Source organism: Leptonotus elevatus, chromosome 13 (genome assembly GCF_054856555.1).
Source record: "Leptonotus elevatus isolate MCC_2025b chromosome 13, RoL_Lele_1.0, whole genome shotgun sequence".
In the NCBI taxonomy this organism is placed as follows: Eukaryota; Metazoa; Chordata; class Actinopteri; order Syngnathiformes; family Syngnathidae; genus Leptonotus; species Leptonotus elevatus.
In genome coordinates this window covers 17,581,306-17,598,292 of record NC_141251.1, presented here as the reverse complement: position 1 = coordinate 17,598,292, position 16,987 = coordinate 17,581,306, and the positions used below count along the sequence as shown (strand labels likewise).

The 16,987-nt window shown below is 39.3% G+C and overlaps 1 protein-coding gene and 1 long non-coding RNA gene across 7 annotated transcripts in view; one reads left to right on the top strand and one right to left on the bottom strand.

Annotated features, from left to right (window-relative positions):
* The window catches only part of ldb1a (LIM domain binding 1a), a 35,315-nt gene that overhangs the window by 17,231 nt on the left and 1,097 nt on the right, over nt 1-16,987 (bottom strand). For 2 of the 5 annotated variants that reach the window (XM_086092625.1, XM_086092624.1), the window contains exon 2: nt 14,265-14,369. In XM_086092625.1, the coding sequence (XP_085948751.1) occupies nt 14,265-14,292 (28 nt within the window). In that variant the 5' untranslated portion in view covers nt 14,293-14,369. Of the gene's footprint in view, nt 1-1,617; nt 1,753-1,903; nt 1,993-14,264; nt 14,370-16,987 lie in introns of those variants that run through there. The other 3 variants (XM_086092622.1, XM_086092623.1, XM_086092626.1) reach the window with 3 other exon arrangements.
* LOC147164076 (uncharacterized) lies at nt 1,458-16,777 on the top strand. 2 transcript variants are annotated; one of them, XR_015096844.1, is made up of 3 exons: nt 1,458-1,791; nt 13,337-13,420; nt 15,919-16,777. It is a non-coding gene; the product is annotated as an uncharacterized LOC147164076 (long non-coding RNA). The 2 variants fall into 2 exon arrangements; XR_015096845.1 differs by having other exon boundaries at nt 1,458-1,798.

Genomic DNA, 16,987 nt, shown 5'->3' with positions numbered 1-16,987 from the left:
CACTACACCACTGATCGAAAGAACATTTTTTGATATATTGTGCAGCCCTAATATGTTGTATGCACCCCCACTAGTCTAAACATGGCATTATTATTATTATCGTTATTGTGTTTGTATATGAATTAAGCAGCAAAATCCACCTGTTTTTATCCATCTCAGGGCTCGGCCATTTTGCACATTTTGCTGTCGACTGAAAATTACATCACAAATGCTCCGGTAACAACCAATCAAGGCGAACGTCACATGACTTAAACTCAGTAAACAGGTGACCCTCCTCAGTAAATAATTTAGGGAGTGATTTAATATTTGAAACATTAATATGACATATACATAAAACACTAGTGGGGGCTGCCAACAAAACGCAATCAACTTTATTAATATTTACTGATACGTATCAGAGCTAGAGGCTCAAATTGAGAAGTGCCAGTACTCGGTACCACTGCATACCGACCTACTTAAAAAGAACCTCGAATGTAATAACAAGTTTGCTCCATATGATTCATTTGGTTTTTACAAACATAACTATCAGATTCATTTTTTTTTAATCATTTGCAGTTTAATACATTGGTTAGAAACTTTATTGGTATGTACAGCCATTATACGACACTAAGTAGAATGTGTTGTGACGTAAACAACAATGGCGACGTACGACCGTACGTACAAATAAAGTTTCTACCAAATGTATTAAACTGGAAATTACTTTTGAAAAATGAATCTCATAGTTAGTCAACCAAATAAATCATATGCAGTGTTTCCCACAGATTTGAAATATACTCGGGTGGGTGGGCTCCGGCGTTAGGGATGGGAGGCGGGTTGGACGGGAGGTGTTTCTCAGTCTTGTTACTACATCTCCTCTAGCCTCACGATCCAAAGGTGAGTGACGGTGAACTAACGTTACATGAGGTATATCCTGTCGCGACACGTTTTTTAAAAATATATTTTTAATACATTTTCTTGAAAACTTGTTGGGTGGTGGCCAATTTACTTGGGTGGCCCGCCCAAGTATTAACATGGTGTGAGAAACACTGCATATGGAGCAAACTTGTCATTACAGTCGGGATTCCTTTTGAAGCATTGGTTTTGCTGATTTTTGTGTGTGTCACATACCTTGTTTAAATGTCAGTAAATGCACTCAATAACAAGCTTCCATGTAGGATGAAATACATATTAAAGAAGCGAAAACTCAACTACGTCATATTATGATCGATACCAATGCCAATGTCATTATCTTCACTATCGACACTTTCATCGATGCTCTCACCACTCTTGCAAACAATGGAGCTCCGTCCAAACAGACGGATGCTCAAAGTGACCAGCATCAAATGAAACATTCAACAACACCAAAATTACATCGACAAGCACTCTCCAGGTGGTGCGTTATTACACAGTGTACTAAACAAGGAGCCGCGCGTGCACATACACACACAAACACACCGGGGCTTGTGTAAACGGCGACGCAGGGCCGCATCCATATCACGAACGACGCGTGCCATTGCTAAGCTATGTTAACCTTGTCGCTACGTCACCGTTAGTAACGTCCCTCGCTTGTATTTCGTGACCTGCAATGAGCTGACGGCGAGGACAGGGACGCGTGACGCATGTGTGAGGTGCGGTTACCTGCAGAGAAAATGCCACCGAAAAGCGGAGTTGTTCCTAGCCAGCTAGCGTCGATGCTAGCCGGAGAGGCTGGACGGAAGGCTCCAAGCTCTGTCGCTTGGGAGAGCGCTTGTATAGTCCCAACACATAAGACGCCTACCCGGGGAGGAAACGAAAACCAACAAGCGACTACTGGTAAAATGTATATACGTGTGTGTGTGCGTGTGCGTGGTGTGCGTGTATGTGTATATTTGAGGGTAAATTAATTGTATTTAAAATAAAATAAAATAAAAATGCATTAGCATACGTGCGCGGTGGTCCCCATCTACCGCTACTACTAGTTCAGTATCCTTTGTTCCAGGCAGCCAGTCCGTCGATACTTGATGAAGTAAAAAGGCTCCGCCCATTTGCGCGTACTCTGGCGCGCGTAATTAAAAAACAAAAACATACATGCATTTGATATTTCTGAAGCCCAAATTCACAACATAAGTTATTTCAAGCTACTTTATATATATGGAGCATGTTGAGAACCACATAGGCTACACACTGCTCTCCTCACACGTTCAAATCAATCAGCTGTTCCCAACATTTATGAGCCAGCGCATTCGGCTTGCAGTAAAACTTAAAATGAAATGTCACAAAAAAGTATGAATACTGATGCTGTTGTGTAAAATGTGGGCCTTTTATATGCTCATAAAGCTTATAGACAATTCCTAATATTTCTGATATTTCCACAATGCAACGCTCCTTCCTCGGTGAAAACAAATGGTGTATTGTATTGCTTTTGCCTGTGACGAGCATACAAAACTCTCAGAACCAGTTTGCATCATTATCAGTAAAGCCCCATCCGCTCTCCTCGGAGTGATGTTTACTCGTTTTTGTAATCAAACTAATTAAAATTAGGTAAAACATAACTCTAATCGTCCAAATTGCTGAAATTATTGTTGCAAATGTCCTACTCTGTATAGAATATTAAAAGAGTGTAGACTGGCTGGCCGGGCTAACTCAACCCAAAATCAATGACCACAGCTCCGTGCTAGCTAATGTGCCATTTGCTAGTCTTTTTAGCTCGCACGTCGCACATTTAAATTTTCTATGGAACTGTTTTTACATTATTAGCTTAATGTACATACGTACGCGGTTTTGATTCTTTCATTTTTAATCATGTGCCTCTTGGCTGTTTGAAGGGCATTTATTTAACATTAGACCAATTATGTCCCATTTCTCTTCATATCACACTTTGGCCTCTGCAGGCATTCTGTTATAGTATTCAAATGACATTTTATCACATTTTGAAATCAAAATAATCAGCAATCAACAATCCAAAATCCAATGTTTTTCAATGAGTGGAGAGCTGGCTTTCACCGAGTAAGACCGCCATTTTGACTCGGAATTGTCCATATACTGGCCGAAATCTTTAACTTATCTGTTTTATAATGGCAAAAGGTGGACAGGCTACACCCTCTGTGCCAAACTCAAGGCCTGCGGTGCAGATCATTGCCCGCAAAAGTAAATCAAGCATGTCAACTTCCATTATGCTTGCTAACATCTGTAACAAAATTCCACTTGTAGTATATGTAAAAAAATATGTAAAATTGTCCATGGTAATGATAATAATATTTTCTTTGCATTTTGTATTGTATTATTTACATTTAAGGTCACTATAATTAACTGATTAGCTAAGGAAATAACATATTTTCACATGTAAATAGATTAGGTTTAAGAACTCTATTAAGAACTAACTAAGAACTGAAATTAATAAGTGCTTTCAAATTTTATTTGCGATAATTCTGTTGATGGTGATTAGCAATATCGGTGGCATTACGGGCATCTATTACAATGTCTAGAGCTGTCAAAATTAATAGATTAATCAATAAGTAATCAATCATCAAATTAAACAACAACTATTTTAATAATCGAGTAATCTTTTGAGCCATTTTTTAATTTAAAATTTTCCAAATCGTCTGATTTCAGCATATCAACAGTAATTGTTCACTGATTTCTGTAGTCCTTCATGAAAGAAGACCGATTATCTTCTGTCTTTAATCCAAATAAGACATTTGCAAAAATCTGTTTTTACTTTGGAAAACAATGACCAAACTGGTAAAATACTACATTTTAATCACTATACAAATGCAAAGTACAAAATACCCACTAATCACTGGTTAATAAACAGTAATCAGTTTAACACTTTAATGCAAAATTAAAATGATTAATTGATTAAAAACCGATAGATTAATCGATTCTAAAAATATTTGATAGTGACAGCACTAACTGTGACCCTTTACCGTTATTACTACTTGTAAATTAATAGTTGCACATGTAAAAGTGTTGCTTGTCATTGTTGGCAGCACCGCCGTAATCACAGGTCCTGGGAAAGGGAACAACGAACGGAGTAACTGTGTGCACCTCTCCCAAAAAGTTTGGAATGTGGGAGGATGCTAGAGTACCTTGAGAAATTTTTGATTTGAATTGCAAAACTCAGAACTGTGAGGCAGACAAAATCAGTGCGGTAGCCTGACGGAAGCTGTACAAGCCAGGGTAAATAACTTTACATACAGTAGCTTTGTGGAAGCTGTTTGTAACAAGGAATACAATCCTTTATTTTCATTATATTTTAGAGCAGACGTCTACTGTATGATTCAACACACACACACACACTTTTTTACAATTTCACTATATCACCCCAACCCTAAAGTTGTTACAGTCCAGCAGAGACTCGACATCAAGCACACAGTAAATGATTTTATGTTACTTTGTTGCTGCACAGGCCACAAAACGCACACAATTTGTCGGCGCTGTCTTCGGTTTTCTTATGAATAGTGGTGTAAAATGTATTTTATCCCCCCCTTGGGACATGGAAGAGCACTTTTGTATTATTTTACACTTTAACACATGCAACCATGTGAATTCAAAGATTAGTTTTGAACTATCATGTTAATTTTTGTGTGTGTGCAAATACATAGTTTGATCAAAACAAAACCATTGCAACTTGATGTTTGATGAAGAAAATGTGCACATGATTTATGGAGCCTTATCTTTCATTTGTTCTGTTGGATGAATCAGGCAATGGAATCCATTTCCTCAGTCTTAATCATCATCCCAGCGTAATGAAATGATGATGATGAAATTAATTTGTACTGTCCTGACCTTCTCCGTCTTAGAACAGCGTTTGCTTTCATCTCCATAGCGTCTGGAGTATGATCAAGCGCTCTGGCTTGCACGGCGCGGTAAGTCTGCAGCAGTGATGAGTGTTAATCAGGCCAGTTAATTCAAGGCGTCTTTGTAAAGGCTTTTGGGAAGCGATTGACTCTGCTGATGGCTCAAATCCTTTTTAGACCACAGGCCTGATCCTTTCCTCGCCTCATCTTATGTAAGGATCTAATCTGCAGCCTCACTTTTAATCAATAACCACTCTGATGTTTACAAGCAATAATAGATATGAAGGAGCAGCAAAGCCTTTGTGGTCTCTAAGTGCGTTTAAAGCTCAATTGGTCGAGGCTTTCGCTTAGTCAGTTTGTGTAATTATATAAAGCAGGAGAGCAGATGAGGAACGTGAAGCGGGTTTTATTGAAAGGCTGCGAGTAAATACATCAGAAGCCAGCCACCAGGGACTCTTACTGGTAAATCCCCACATCAGATCACAGCTACTCGTAACTTTTGGAGAATGTTCATTTTACATGTGAGTGGGTAGGGGGCAGTGTTTCCCATCAGGGACAGCAAGGGACAATTCTAGGGTCAGAGGTTTTGGGGTGAAGATCAATTTAACCTACATTTCAACACAATTTTATTCCCACGTTTATGAAAGAAAAACATGACACTTTTTCAGTAGCACCTTGGCCTTAATATTTAACAGGACATAACAGCTAGCTTCTCCCATTCCAATTCAAACGTGAGGCTGCCTCTGACCACCTGAATCCTTTCCTAGCTAGAAAAACAAAAATGTCAGTTTACTCCTACCTAACAATATAAACAGCCAGCTGAAATTAAATTCAGCAACAGTCACTACGTTTACATGTAGTCAACATTCAGGTTAAAGGGATACTCGACTCATTGAGCCATTTTCAGCAGTAAGAAGTTAATATTTTGTCCAGAATGAATTTGATAACTTCATTATTTTTCACGTTACAATTAATACCTTTAAAAACTAAATTTTCCACTTGTTGTCGACTGAAAACCACATCAAAGGTGCTCAGAGCTCAGGTAACGACCAATCACGGCTCACCTGTTTTCTGGGTTTGGTCAGCAAACTGAGCCATGATTGGTTATCTTTTTCCTCAGCACAGGTGATGTCATCTTCAGTCGACAGCAAGGGGAAATTTAAGTTTTTAAAGGTATTAATTGTACATGAAAAATAATGACGTTATCAAATTCATTCTGGACAAAATATTAACTTCTTACTGCTGAAAATGGCTCAATGAGTCAACTATCTCTTTAAGGTCAAAATTCTGGTTTCTGAAACATTTGGCATAACCCGAATGAGCAGACAATTACAGTCGTTCAGTAACCAGAAGTTCGGCTGTTTCGATCCCCGCTCTCCCCAAGTCATGTGTTGTTGTGTCCTTGGGCAAGGCACTTCACACACATTGCCTCCAATGCTACTCACACTGGTGTATGGAAGGTGCAAATGTTTGGTGGTGGTCGGAGGGGCCGTAGGCGCACATTGGCAGCCACGCTTCCTTCAGCCTGCTGTAGCTGTGGCTACTTAAGAAGCTTAGCGCCACCACAGTGTGAATGCGTGAGTGCATGAATAATGTATCCATTCTATTGTAAAGTGTCTTTGAGTGTCTAGAAAAGCGCTATATAAATCCCAACATTTGAGTCAGTACTTAGTAGAAACAGCATGATTTATGTTTTAAATTTGCTAAACATAAACAAGAGGAATTCAGACATTTTACAACTTGCCTGAAATACATGTATAAATTATACGATAAATGATGTTTACAGGAGGAAACTTGTATTTTTTTAAACTAAAGAATTCTAACTGTAATTCAGCAAAAGATGCCTCTGGGTCAAAGGAACTGAGCGATAAAAGAAAAAGGGGGTCTTCAAAGCAGCACATACCGTCGACTTGTTAATTTTTTATTTTTACTTGTTAAAAAATAGTGACCAAACTGCCACAAGCCACCCACCCCCGCCCCCGGCCCTACACTAACTGCCTACGACATGTACAATATATGTCTGATCTGTATGTATACCGTACAGTTTATACAGTACTCTGCTCGCGAGATGGGATGAGCAAGATGGCCGCCCTGTGACTTCAACAGCTTGCACGAGCGTGTATGAGCTATCGGCTATCCAGTCATATATTCAGATCAGTGAAGAAGAAAAAGAAGAAGAAGAGAGCAGGCGCAGAAGGCAAAACTAATGTCCCGCTCAATCGAGACATTCTGAATTCCTGTTACAAAAGGAGCCTTAGCATATTTGTTTTTTTGTGCGTGTTTACATGGCCTTTCAAAATGTTTAAAAGGTTTATTGACAGCATGGTAAATGTACTCAGTCAGAACAAGTAATGACAATAGTGTTTTGGTAAGGTACTGAGTGGCAGAAGGTAAGAAATGTTCCACATAAGCCAGGTATTAACTACTTACACCACGAGTGTACTGTCAGTATAATTGAAAAGCATCATATTTATCTGTACAAATCGGTCGGGCATGGTGGGAGGGATATGGTGTGTAACGATCCATTTTTGAGGTTGTGGCAGTGTTGCTGTAATTTTGTTGGTAATATTTTGTTTCAACAAAGTACTGTATGATAATACACATCTGTAGCTTGTTTAAAAAGAACACATAAAAAAATAAACAAAATAATCTCTTAAATTTAAGGAGGACTGGGACTCAATTTAGGGGTGCTTCAGCAGCCCCAAAAATGGGCTAGAAACGCCCGAGACAGGGTCACGTCTTTAGAATGTTTTTCAAGTGCCATACTAGATTTAATTTTAAAATAATGAAAAAATATTGTATAATGCAATAATTTATGTGTGTATTATACTGTAAACTGTATAAAAAAAAATAATAATATATATATATATATATATATATTGTGAGCGTTTGAGTTGTTTTGTTTAAATAGACTAAACAGCCCACCTACTTTTCTAGAACCCATTATTTCAGATTATTGTAAACAAGCTTCTACAAGATTTCCCTTTCAGTTTTTTTATTTTTTATTTTATTTAACATACTATTGCCACTCCTTATAAGCCTTATTAACATTTACAAAGCTTGTGATGGAATACATTATAACTAATGCAAGAGGAATTAAAGGAGAATGTGTGGGAAAGCTGTTCTGGCAACATTCATAGTTGGTGTTTTTTGAATGCAATGATTGCCAAGTGCTGTGGAAGCTCGAGAAAGAAGGAGCTACACTGTCCTCTGCTGGAGACTCTGCACACACTGTATCATCCTTGCTCATAAAGTATGGAAGCTAATCCATGTCCCATTGAGTTTGATTTCGCTTTTCCTTGTAGTTACCTGGATGTTGCTTCTACATTTTTTGCTGTTTATTTTTTGCAACTGGATTGTTTTTACACAGATTTTAAAAAATGAATTGACTATTTTTATTTATTTATTTTTACATTTTTTTCTATGCAGAAAAAAAATCACCTTTAGTAAATTCAATGCTGAAATTTTTTTTGTGGTAGAAATTCAAATTCACACTTCGATGGCACAAATTTACTTCCATAATTAAGGAAGAAACAAGACATTTTTCAAACCCCACCAAATTATTATGAATATCATTTTACAGGCATAGAATTAGTTAGAATTCACTATATACACTAATAGACACAAGCTATATGCACTAATAGACGCAAACAAACAAAAAATAATAATAATGAATAATAATAATAAGAAGAAATAATAATATTAATAGCTATTTTTGGAAACACATTTGAATCGATGTGCATTTTTAACACTTTTTTTCTACTATATTCGAAAGAGGTTCCTTTACATCGTGGAAAGACACTGGCTTGACACTTACTTACATAATGGTTGTAGTGGGTTGCAAAAAAGTAACTAGAGCAGTTGGAAAAGTTCCTAGTCAAAGTGAGTAAGATGGCAACACTGGCAACTAGCTGGTCTTTCTTCACAGCCACGTTGTTAGCAGGGATCTAACGATATCCAAACATCGCAATACGATATTATCACGATATGAAACTCACGATGCTATAATTATCACGATATTGTGGGGAGGATGGCGATATTAAAAAAGATCACGATATTGTAAAAAAAAAAAAAAGGGGGGGGGAGCTCATACGGGGAAAAAAACAATATTGTGCTTTTGTGCATAACAGCAATGCACATAACATACAATCGCTAACACCACTTAATATTGAGGCACTTACTTGCAAATGCACGCACACATCGAGTTCCTCCACATATTGACTCGATTCACAAGCATATTACATTCCCCTACATCTGACAATTAGTGTGTATTTTAAACATAGAAAGGCCAAATCATGCCGTATGAAAATTAAACTGCACAAAAAAACTAACCACCAGAGGGTGCTAGAACTGCATGAATGGAAATCAACTTGGCATTTTCAACATATGTGCTGCTTTTAATATGGCGACATGACGACGACGATATTGTGGCAGTTTTAATATCACGATATTGCCGTGAACGTTACATCCGTAGTTAATGGAGACAGTGCACGTCATCTTAGCAACGATGGATAGACAGTACTGACTTCAATTAATTTGAGTTTGGTGCCATTTTTTTTCCAATATACATGTAATTAATATTTAGGTTAAAACGTTCTGGGGGGGGCATGGCATTAAGGAGGTGTATATAATTATGCTTTGGTTCTTGGACAAATGCTCCCCAATCGGGGTCCGTTGGCCTAAAAACAATTTGAGAAGCCTTTAAAAATTTGTTTAGATAGTAGTACTGTTTTGCTTTTGTTTTGAGGGTTCGGTGAATGTGCATAAGAAACTGGTGGGGTTCAATATGTCCAACAAGGTTAAAAAACACTGTTTTTCACCACCAGGGTTAATCAGTACAAATGGAGTGATGTGTGTTGGGGGCAGAAAAGGGTGTTTTCCCTGATCTCACTGCAACACTGTGTGTGGTGTGTAGACATATTTCACCGCTGCTTAGCTAGCAGAGACAGATGGGAGCAGTACATCTAGTTATTTAAAGACTAATGCTGGAGCTGTTCCACTGAATAATGAAACACCTATGGCACCGTACTAAATTTGACAGGAATATTAGCACAACTGATTTATAGGGGCGACGTGTAGAGAAAAAAAGATGTCAATGTCACACCTCAAGTACAAATTCTGTAAGCCTACAGTGTTGGTTGCTAATTCAAAAGCAATGAATCAACATGGCTGCTGATATTTTCGAGACTGCACGGCTCCGCTGGTAAAATAGTACTTTGTAAATCCTGTTTTATGGTGTATAATTCCTTTAACGGCTCCCATCTGCCAGCATTTACCTTGATTTGCATTCTCTCCATCACGCCCGCTGTGCGCATTATTCAGATTCTATCTCAGCAAATAGACATTTATTAAGTCTTATCATAAAAGTATGATGATTTGTATTTACAAAGTCGTTCAATCTGCCCTTAAGTGTTAAAGACGGGAGTTGAAGATGTGCTCTGATTTAAAAAATTAAAATTTAAATCTTCATTTCATTTCATCCTCCTCCCTGCTTAGGTGGCACATGCCAGCTTTGCGCTGCCATGCTGAGAGGCCTGCAGCAGATGTTGACATCACAGTAGCCCATCTACACTCCGCAAAACCCCTCCTTTCCCTATGTCAGACTCCCCAGCATCTCCCACACATTCCTCCTCCCTCCCTGCCTCCGCACACACGGCCATTTTGATCTCGTTTACAGTAAGGAGTGGAGAGAAGAGGCATAAAGAAAGACGCTTTAAGCCAGCGTTGTTGTGTAATCCCCAAAAATAAATAAATAAAAGGCTGCCATCTCGGCTCTGCTCGAAGTCACTTTTCTCCAGTCAGGGGCCATGTGACTTTCTGCATGAGGTAACAGCGATGTTAGTGCAGAGGGGGAGTGAAACAAGGGCAAAGAGTGAGAGGAATGGAAGGGAGGGGGGTGAGAGTGATGAGCCAAGGGGAGAGTGTGCCGGAGTGGGTGTGTTTGGTGTGTGTGTGGGGGGGGGGGGGGGCATACATGCAATCTATTTTTACCATTTAGTCAGTACAAAGGATGTGATTGGCTCCACTGCGTTAGGGCGCAGAGAACAAAGCCTTAAAAAAAGGCAAAGTCACAGCAACAATAGAAGGTCGCCAATGCACTTCCAGCAGGCAGATGTGTGCCATCATATTAAGACCCGTATTAGTGTGGTTACGTGCTCGGTGCAGCCATCTTTAATGGCTAATATTACTGTGCGAAGAGCCAAGAACAAAACAGATAACCACAGAGAGAGAAAGTGATATACGAAAATAGAAGAACCGCTTGTTTTTCCACAAGCGTGTGAAATAACACACAAGCACACAAAACTTAAAGAACTTAATGGTGAAAATAAATCACTTAGGGGTGTTAGAAAAAATCGATTCGGCAATATATCGCGATATTACAGCGTGCAATTCTCAAATCGATTCGATATGCGGCTGAATCGATTTTTAACCATCAATTTTTTATGGGAATATTCAGGATTTACACATTAAGCATGGAAAATTTTTATATTAATGGAACATTAAGCCGTAATATTTTATTTCAGTGCTGTTCAAACATGAAACAGACTGCAACCTGTTTGTTAAATGCAGTGGCTCAGTTATAAGCCTGAATTTTCAGATAAATAAATACATTTTCATACAAATCTTACAGTGTACATGTGCAAGTCTACTGATTAGTATTTTCTAAATTTGAGTTTAAAAAAATCGCAATCATCAATTTACAGATTCGCATCGGGATTAATCGGTAATGAATCGAATCGTGACCTATGAATCGTTATACGAATCGAATCGCCAGGTACTAGGCAATTCACACCCCTATTAACTAATATTAATACGTCTAAACAGCTTTTCCCAAACATGGGCATTTGTCAAAATTGTTAAGTAAAATACTCTGGATCAGTGGTTCTCAAACTTTTTATTTCCTTGTACCAAAATATTGCAGCATAGTAGGCCTATGTCTTCATTAGCAACGAGGCAGAGGCTGTATTCCTAAAAAGTCAATTGAATATTATTGTAAGCCACAAGGGGTGTACGTCTCTCCAGGAAAAGAGGATTCAATACGTGTCGCGGCACACATGGGGGACAATAAAATTCAAGAACGGTACATTTGCAAGCGGGACGATTTGAATTTTTGGAGGGTACATTTTAAAATGTAAGGATTTGATTCGGTTTACGTAAATCAGACATGATTTTCTGATTCAAAACTTTTTTTTCTCTTAAACCTGCACTTGATGATTAAATTCAAATGTATCTAAAAAATAAAAATTAAAAAAAACTGTTTAATACGGATTTTTCTTTCTTTCTTTCTTTTTTTTTTTTTACAAAAAAAATTCTATCGATTTTGTATTTGTAACATTATGCCGTTTATCTACCTGCGGGATTCTTTTTTCAGGGCGGCCCTAATATACTTTTTGTTTTTAATGAATAGTAAATTTGGCTACCCATGAGCAAGCACATTTCTAATCTGGGGTTTAAGGTGTAAAACATTTTATGACCTCACATATGCACCTCATGTTTCACAGTTTAAAACATACAGTAAATAATTTTCACACAAGTGTAAAAAGAAGTTAAGTCAAGTCCACTAACTTAGGGTGGGTGTATCTTACTCGTGTTCGCTTTGTTTGCACACTTCCTCTCTTAGCACCTCTCCTTAAGACTACTCCTTATTTTGAAATAGATGTCACAAAAATCCCATGAAAAAGCCTGATGCTTGCTGGGCTGAGATTTAGTGTTTAGGTCTCACAAATGTTGCTGACAACAGTGACATCGGAAAAAAAGTTCTATGTATGACCTTTTGTGGTGGTTCACTGTACACTAAAAGAGTTATCCTCCACCTATTCTCCATAATGCAAAAATGTAAACAAAGCAGCTTCAGATAAGGTGATTTATTGCATACATACATAGTCATGCTGCTCTGTGGCTTTTTTTTTTTTTTTTTAGGTATCCACCAGGCTTAACGTGCCTCAGCAGGCTCATGCTCCTCCATGATGGTTGCTCGAGCGCACGTACTCCGTGCTCACGTCCTCTATGCGCACGTCCTCTCTCCTTTGCTAATATTTGCTTCACAACATTCACTGCAATACTGCAAATCCTCCCCGTGCACCCTTCGCACACACGTGGATGTCATTAAATGTTTCTGCCAGACAGTGAAGTCTGTCAACAGCAGGGGGTGGGACTACAAGAAAGGGCCAGGAAATAGACTAGACCTAAAACAAAATGACCTCTCAAATGTTATATCTGATAGCAGAGGGCAAATAAATCGTAGCTTAAAAAGAAAAAGGTTGTCCCTCTTTTTCAATTACTTTGCTTCTCATTGGAGAGCAGGCAGCAAAAACCTGACAAATGACGAGAGAAAACACATGGTAAAACCTGGAGCGAAAAAAAGGCAACACAAAAAAGCAACATGTGCAATTGGTTGCATTTAACATTTTAAACCTTTCCATAATCAAAGCATAAAAAACAACATACAGGGAGACAACAGGAACATGCATAAGAACTATGCCAATGCGTTGTCAAGCATGCAACTTTTTTTATGCAGCCTTATTCAGTTACTTTTTTTTTTTCATTAATTCATGTTCTATACTGCTTATCTTCATTAGGGTCACTGGTGTTCTGAAACCTACCCCAGCTACCTTCGGGCAAGAAGTAGGGCACACCCTGGACTGGTCAACAGCAAATCACAGGTAACATATTGACAAACAACTATTCACACATTCACACCTAAAGAGACAATGAGTCTATTCTGAAGACTAGAGTAACTTAACTGGACGGACATGTGACCCAAAATGGGTCCGCGACCCACTTTTGAGTCCCGACCCAGCAGTTGGAAATGACAGTTTGTGGGCCCACCACTGGCCCGCGGAGCACGCTTTGAAAAACCCCGCCTTAAGTGATGATGGAATTTGTCAGCCAATAAGCAAACTTATTGAAACCCGAGCAACAAAACTGAAATCATTGGGGAGTGCAGTGAGAGCAAGAAAAGGAGCATCCGTTTCCCTTCTTTTTTTTTTGCAGACTTGCAGCAGAAAAGTGAAGTAAACTTATTGTGTATCACTCTGAGGCAAAACCTTAAGTTGTGTTGATGTGAATCCAATGTAGGGTCACCAACCTTTTGAGACCTGAGTGTTATTTCTTCTGTGCTACTTAATGTAAAAAGCAATCCGTTTTTTGCCACCTTTTTTTTAGTCCAGAAAAAAAAATCCTGTTTTAGAAATTGCGACATGTAAGAAAAATATGCATCACTTTATTTCTATTAACTCTGCATGTGTTAACATTTTCAAATGATCACTTCTGCAACATTCCAAGGAAATCACAATGTTGCATCACTGGTGGGCTATTTTTAAAACAGGGCCTTGGGGGCTACCTGGTGCTCCATGTTGGTGACCCCTGCTGTAACCCTTGCTTTAGGTCACAACTTTACCACTTTGCACCCACCCGTCCACCCCATTTCTCTCTTCTTCTTTTTTTTACATAAGTTATGTACGTGACGGCAACGTGCAGCAAAGCAAGGCCAGACGAGGCACTCACCGGGACAAGCGCAACCTCCAATAGACATCTTCTCACATGTTGGGGTCTCCGCTTTGAAGGAAACGGCAGCACTCGGCCCTCACGCTGCTCGCATGGGCTACGCTTCTGAGGAAAAACAACACAGGCAGACAGAGTGAGAGGGCGGGTGGAGAGATAAGAATAGGGAGTGGTACGATTCCGAAGCAGGGCCACCGCTCGCTCACTCGCTCTCTGTCAGAGGCAGGAAGTTGGCAGCGGCTGCATCATTAACAGACATGTTGCAACACAAGTGGGAGGGGAAATGAAACAGAGAGACTTGATTGCACAGCAGACAGGAGTACGGAACACCGAATGGAACACTGAATGGAACTCAGTTTGTATGTACAGGTTAACCCTCATGTTATGTTGTGGGTCAAAATGACCCACTTTTAAGTTAAAGAATAAATGTTAGCTTTCCGCTATCAAACTTGGCACCAAGAGACAATAACAAATGTTTTGCGATGAAAACTTGATGCTTTGGGAACAATACCGGGTCAAACTGACAGACTATAACAAATGGTTCATTTTGACGTATGTCCAATGAAAAGGGTTACTAGTAAGCTATAAGTTTATTGTGTTGGTTTTGGAATGTTAAACATTGGTCAAATTGACCCTTTTTTTTTTGCTCTGAAAAGTCTCATCTGCAAAAAATGTTAAATGTTTATCGGAATGCTTTTGGATCGTTATACATAGCCTGGATCATATTGACCCATTTTAACATTGAAAAACTACTCATTGTTTTTTTGCTATGAAACTTCTCAATTAAAATGGCTCACTTTGAAATATTTTCAATTAAATGTTAAATGTCTGATTTTTTTATCAACAGACAATTAAAAAGCTTCATTTTGACATATTTGCATTGAAAACGATTTATGAGCTATAATTCACTATCAGGGCGCTGCTGGAAAATTGAACATTGCCCGGGTCAAACTGACCCATTTCAAAGTTAAAGAACTACAAATAGTATTTCATGATAAAACTTCTTAATAATGGTTCATTTGAAATATTTGCTATGAAAGTGGTTAATAATAAGACTTAAATATAGCCTGGGTCAAATTGACCCAGGAACATTATTGCTGTTCCTGAGAAACCAACCTAACAGGAGGGTTAAAGAAGAAAGCGAGAGAAGCAATTAGCCAAAAAGAAAGTGTGTGTGTATGTAAGACATTGATGCATTGTTTATTTTTGCCGTGCTGCTGCGGGAGATAAACATTCTCAGCAGGAACCCAGAGGCAGAAGATCATTATTGCCAAACAAACACATGCACCCCTGCCTCATGTATGACTGATTTCCATCTCAGCCCCTTTTCTTCCTCTCTCATTGCTACCTTCGGCTGCACAGAGAAGACGTGTGTTAATTACCATAGACAGTATCAATTAAAAATGCAAAGCCCACCTGGAGAGCAGAGCAGAGACACCCGAGGCCCCCGGAAGGCGGGAAGAGCGTGCACATGTTAATATGCACCCGCTCGCCAACATGAAGTCCCCTTGACATGCTATAATCTTTTACTCTCTCGTTGGTATCACCCAGGGGACGCAGCCTTAACCTTATGGCAGTTCAGTCCTTTTCCATTTCACATCTCTTTTGTCACTTTCCAGGCAAAAATCCTGTATTTTTGTTACTAATTTCTTTCCAGGATTACACAAATCTACAAAATGAAAACTGGTGGGATGGTGAACAAGGCCAGGAAAAACCCATGAATACCCCTTTTGCACTACCTGTTAAAACTCGGCTCACCATGCTAGTGACGCGTTTCTACTAACAAAAAAAGGTACGAAGTAGTAAGTATTTTTCTAATTCCATGTTAACCAGGGTTCCATTTGTCGATTAACACTGTAAACAAGGGGCCCCTGTTTTTAAATTCAGGACTTGTATTCAATTCATATTGTCTTTTCTTTCTTCTTTCTTGTTCACAAAACAACTAGAGGATTCCCAGTAGGTAATGTTGTGGTTGTTTATGACCATGCATTGTCATGAACAAATCATCACAGAACGGTACACTTCTCTTCCACAAGCACACAAGCGAGTCTTGCACTTGTGCGCTTGATCCCGTCAGGGTTGATCTTGACTGCTGACTGTCTCTGCTGTGATATAACATCTGACAACTTGGCTGTCAGACAAAGTCTGCACATATGGATCTCCCACCGCTACAGAAGACCCCATCGTGCGGGTTTGACAAACGCTCACATCGCCGACGTCTGTCACTCACAGCGGGCTGCGCAGCAACAAAGAGCAAATATGAGTCAGCCCGAGAACCGGAGCTGACAGGCAGATTGGCTACACACCAGTGAACAGGCAGCCGCATCACAGTTAAATGTCATACAGCATGTCAGACAATGTTCCCGGGACCCAGACACAATGAACATCCCAGAGGGCCCCTTCTTCCTGTCACAAACACTACCTGCTGCCACATGTTATTGTTGTTTTTTATGCGTGTAGTTTGAAGGTTGAGATCAAACAAAGGCAGACGGCGAGAGGAACATTTGTGTGAATGTGATTCAAAAAATGGCTTCCAGGAGCAATTAAAGCTGCTGTGACTATCAGGCGTGCTCTCTCTCTCCTCCCTCTTGCACATACAGATGCCCGCACCGTGTCGACATGTCAACAACAAGCACTGCTCTTAGAATGAAGAAGTTCCCTTAGCACCTTGCCTGGTCTACTAGGGACACATCTGCTTGAACACATGCCTCTTATGTTGTGACAGC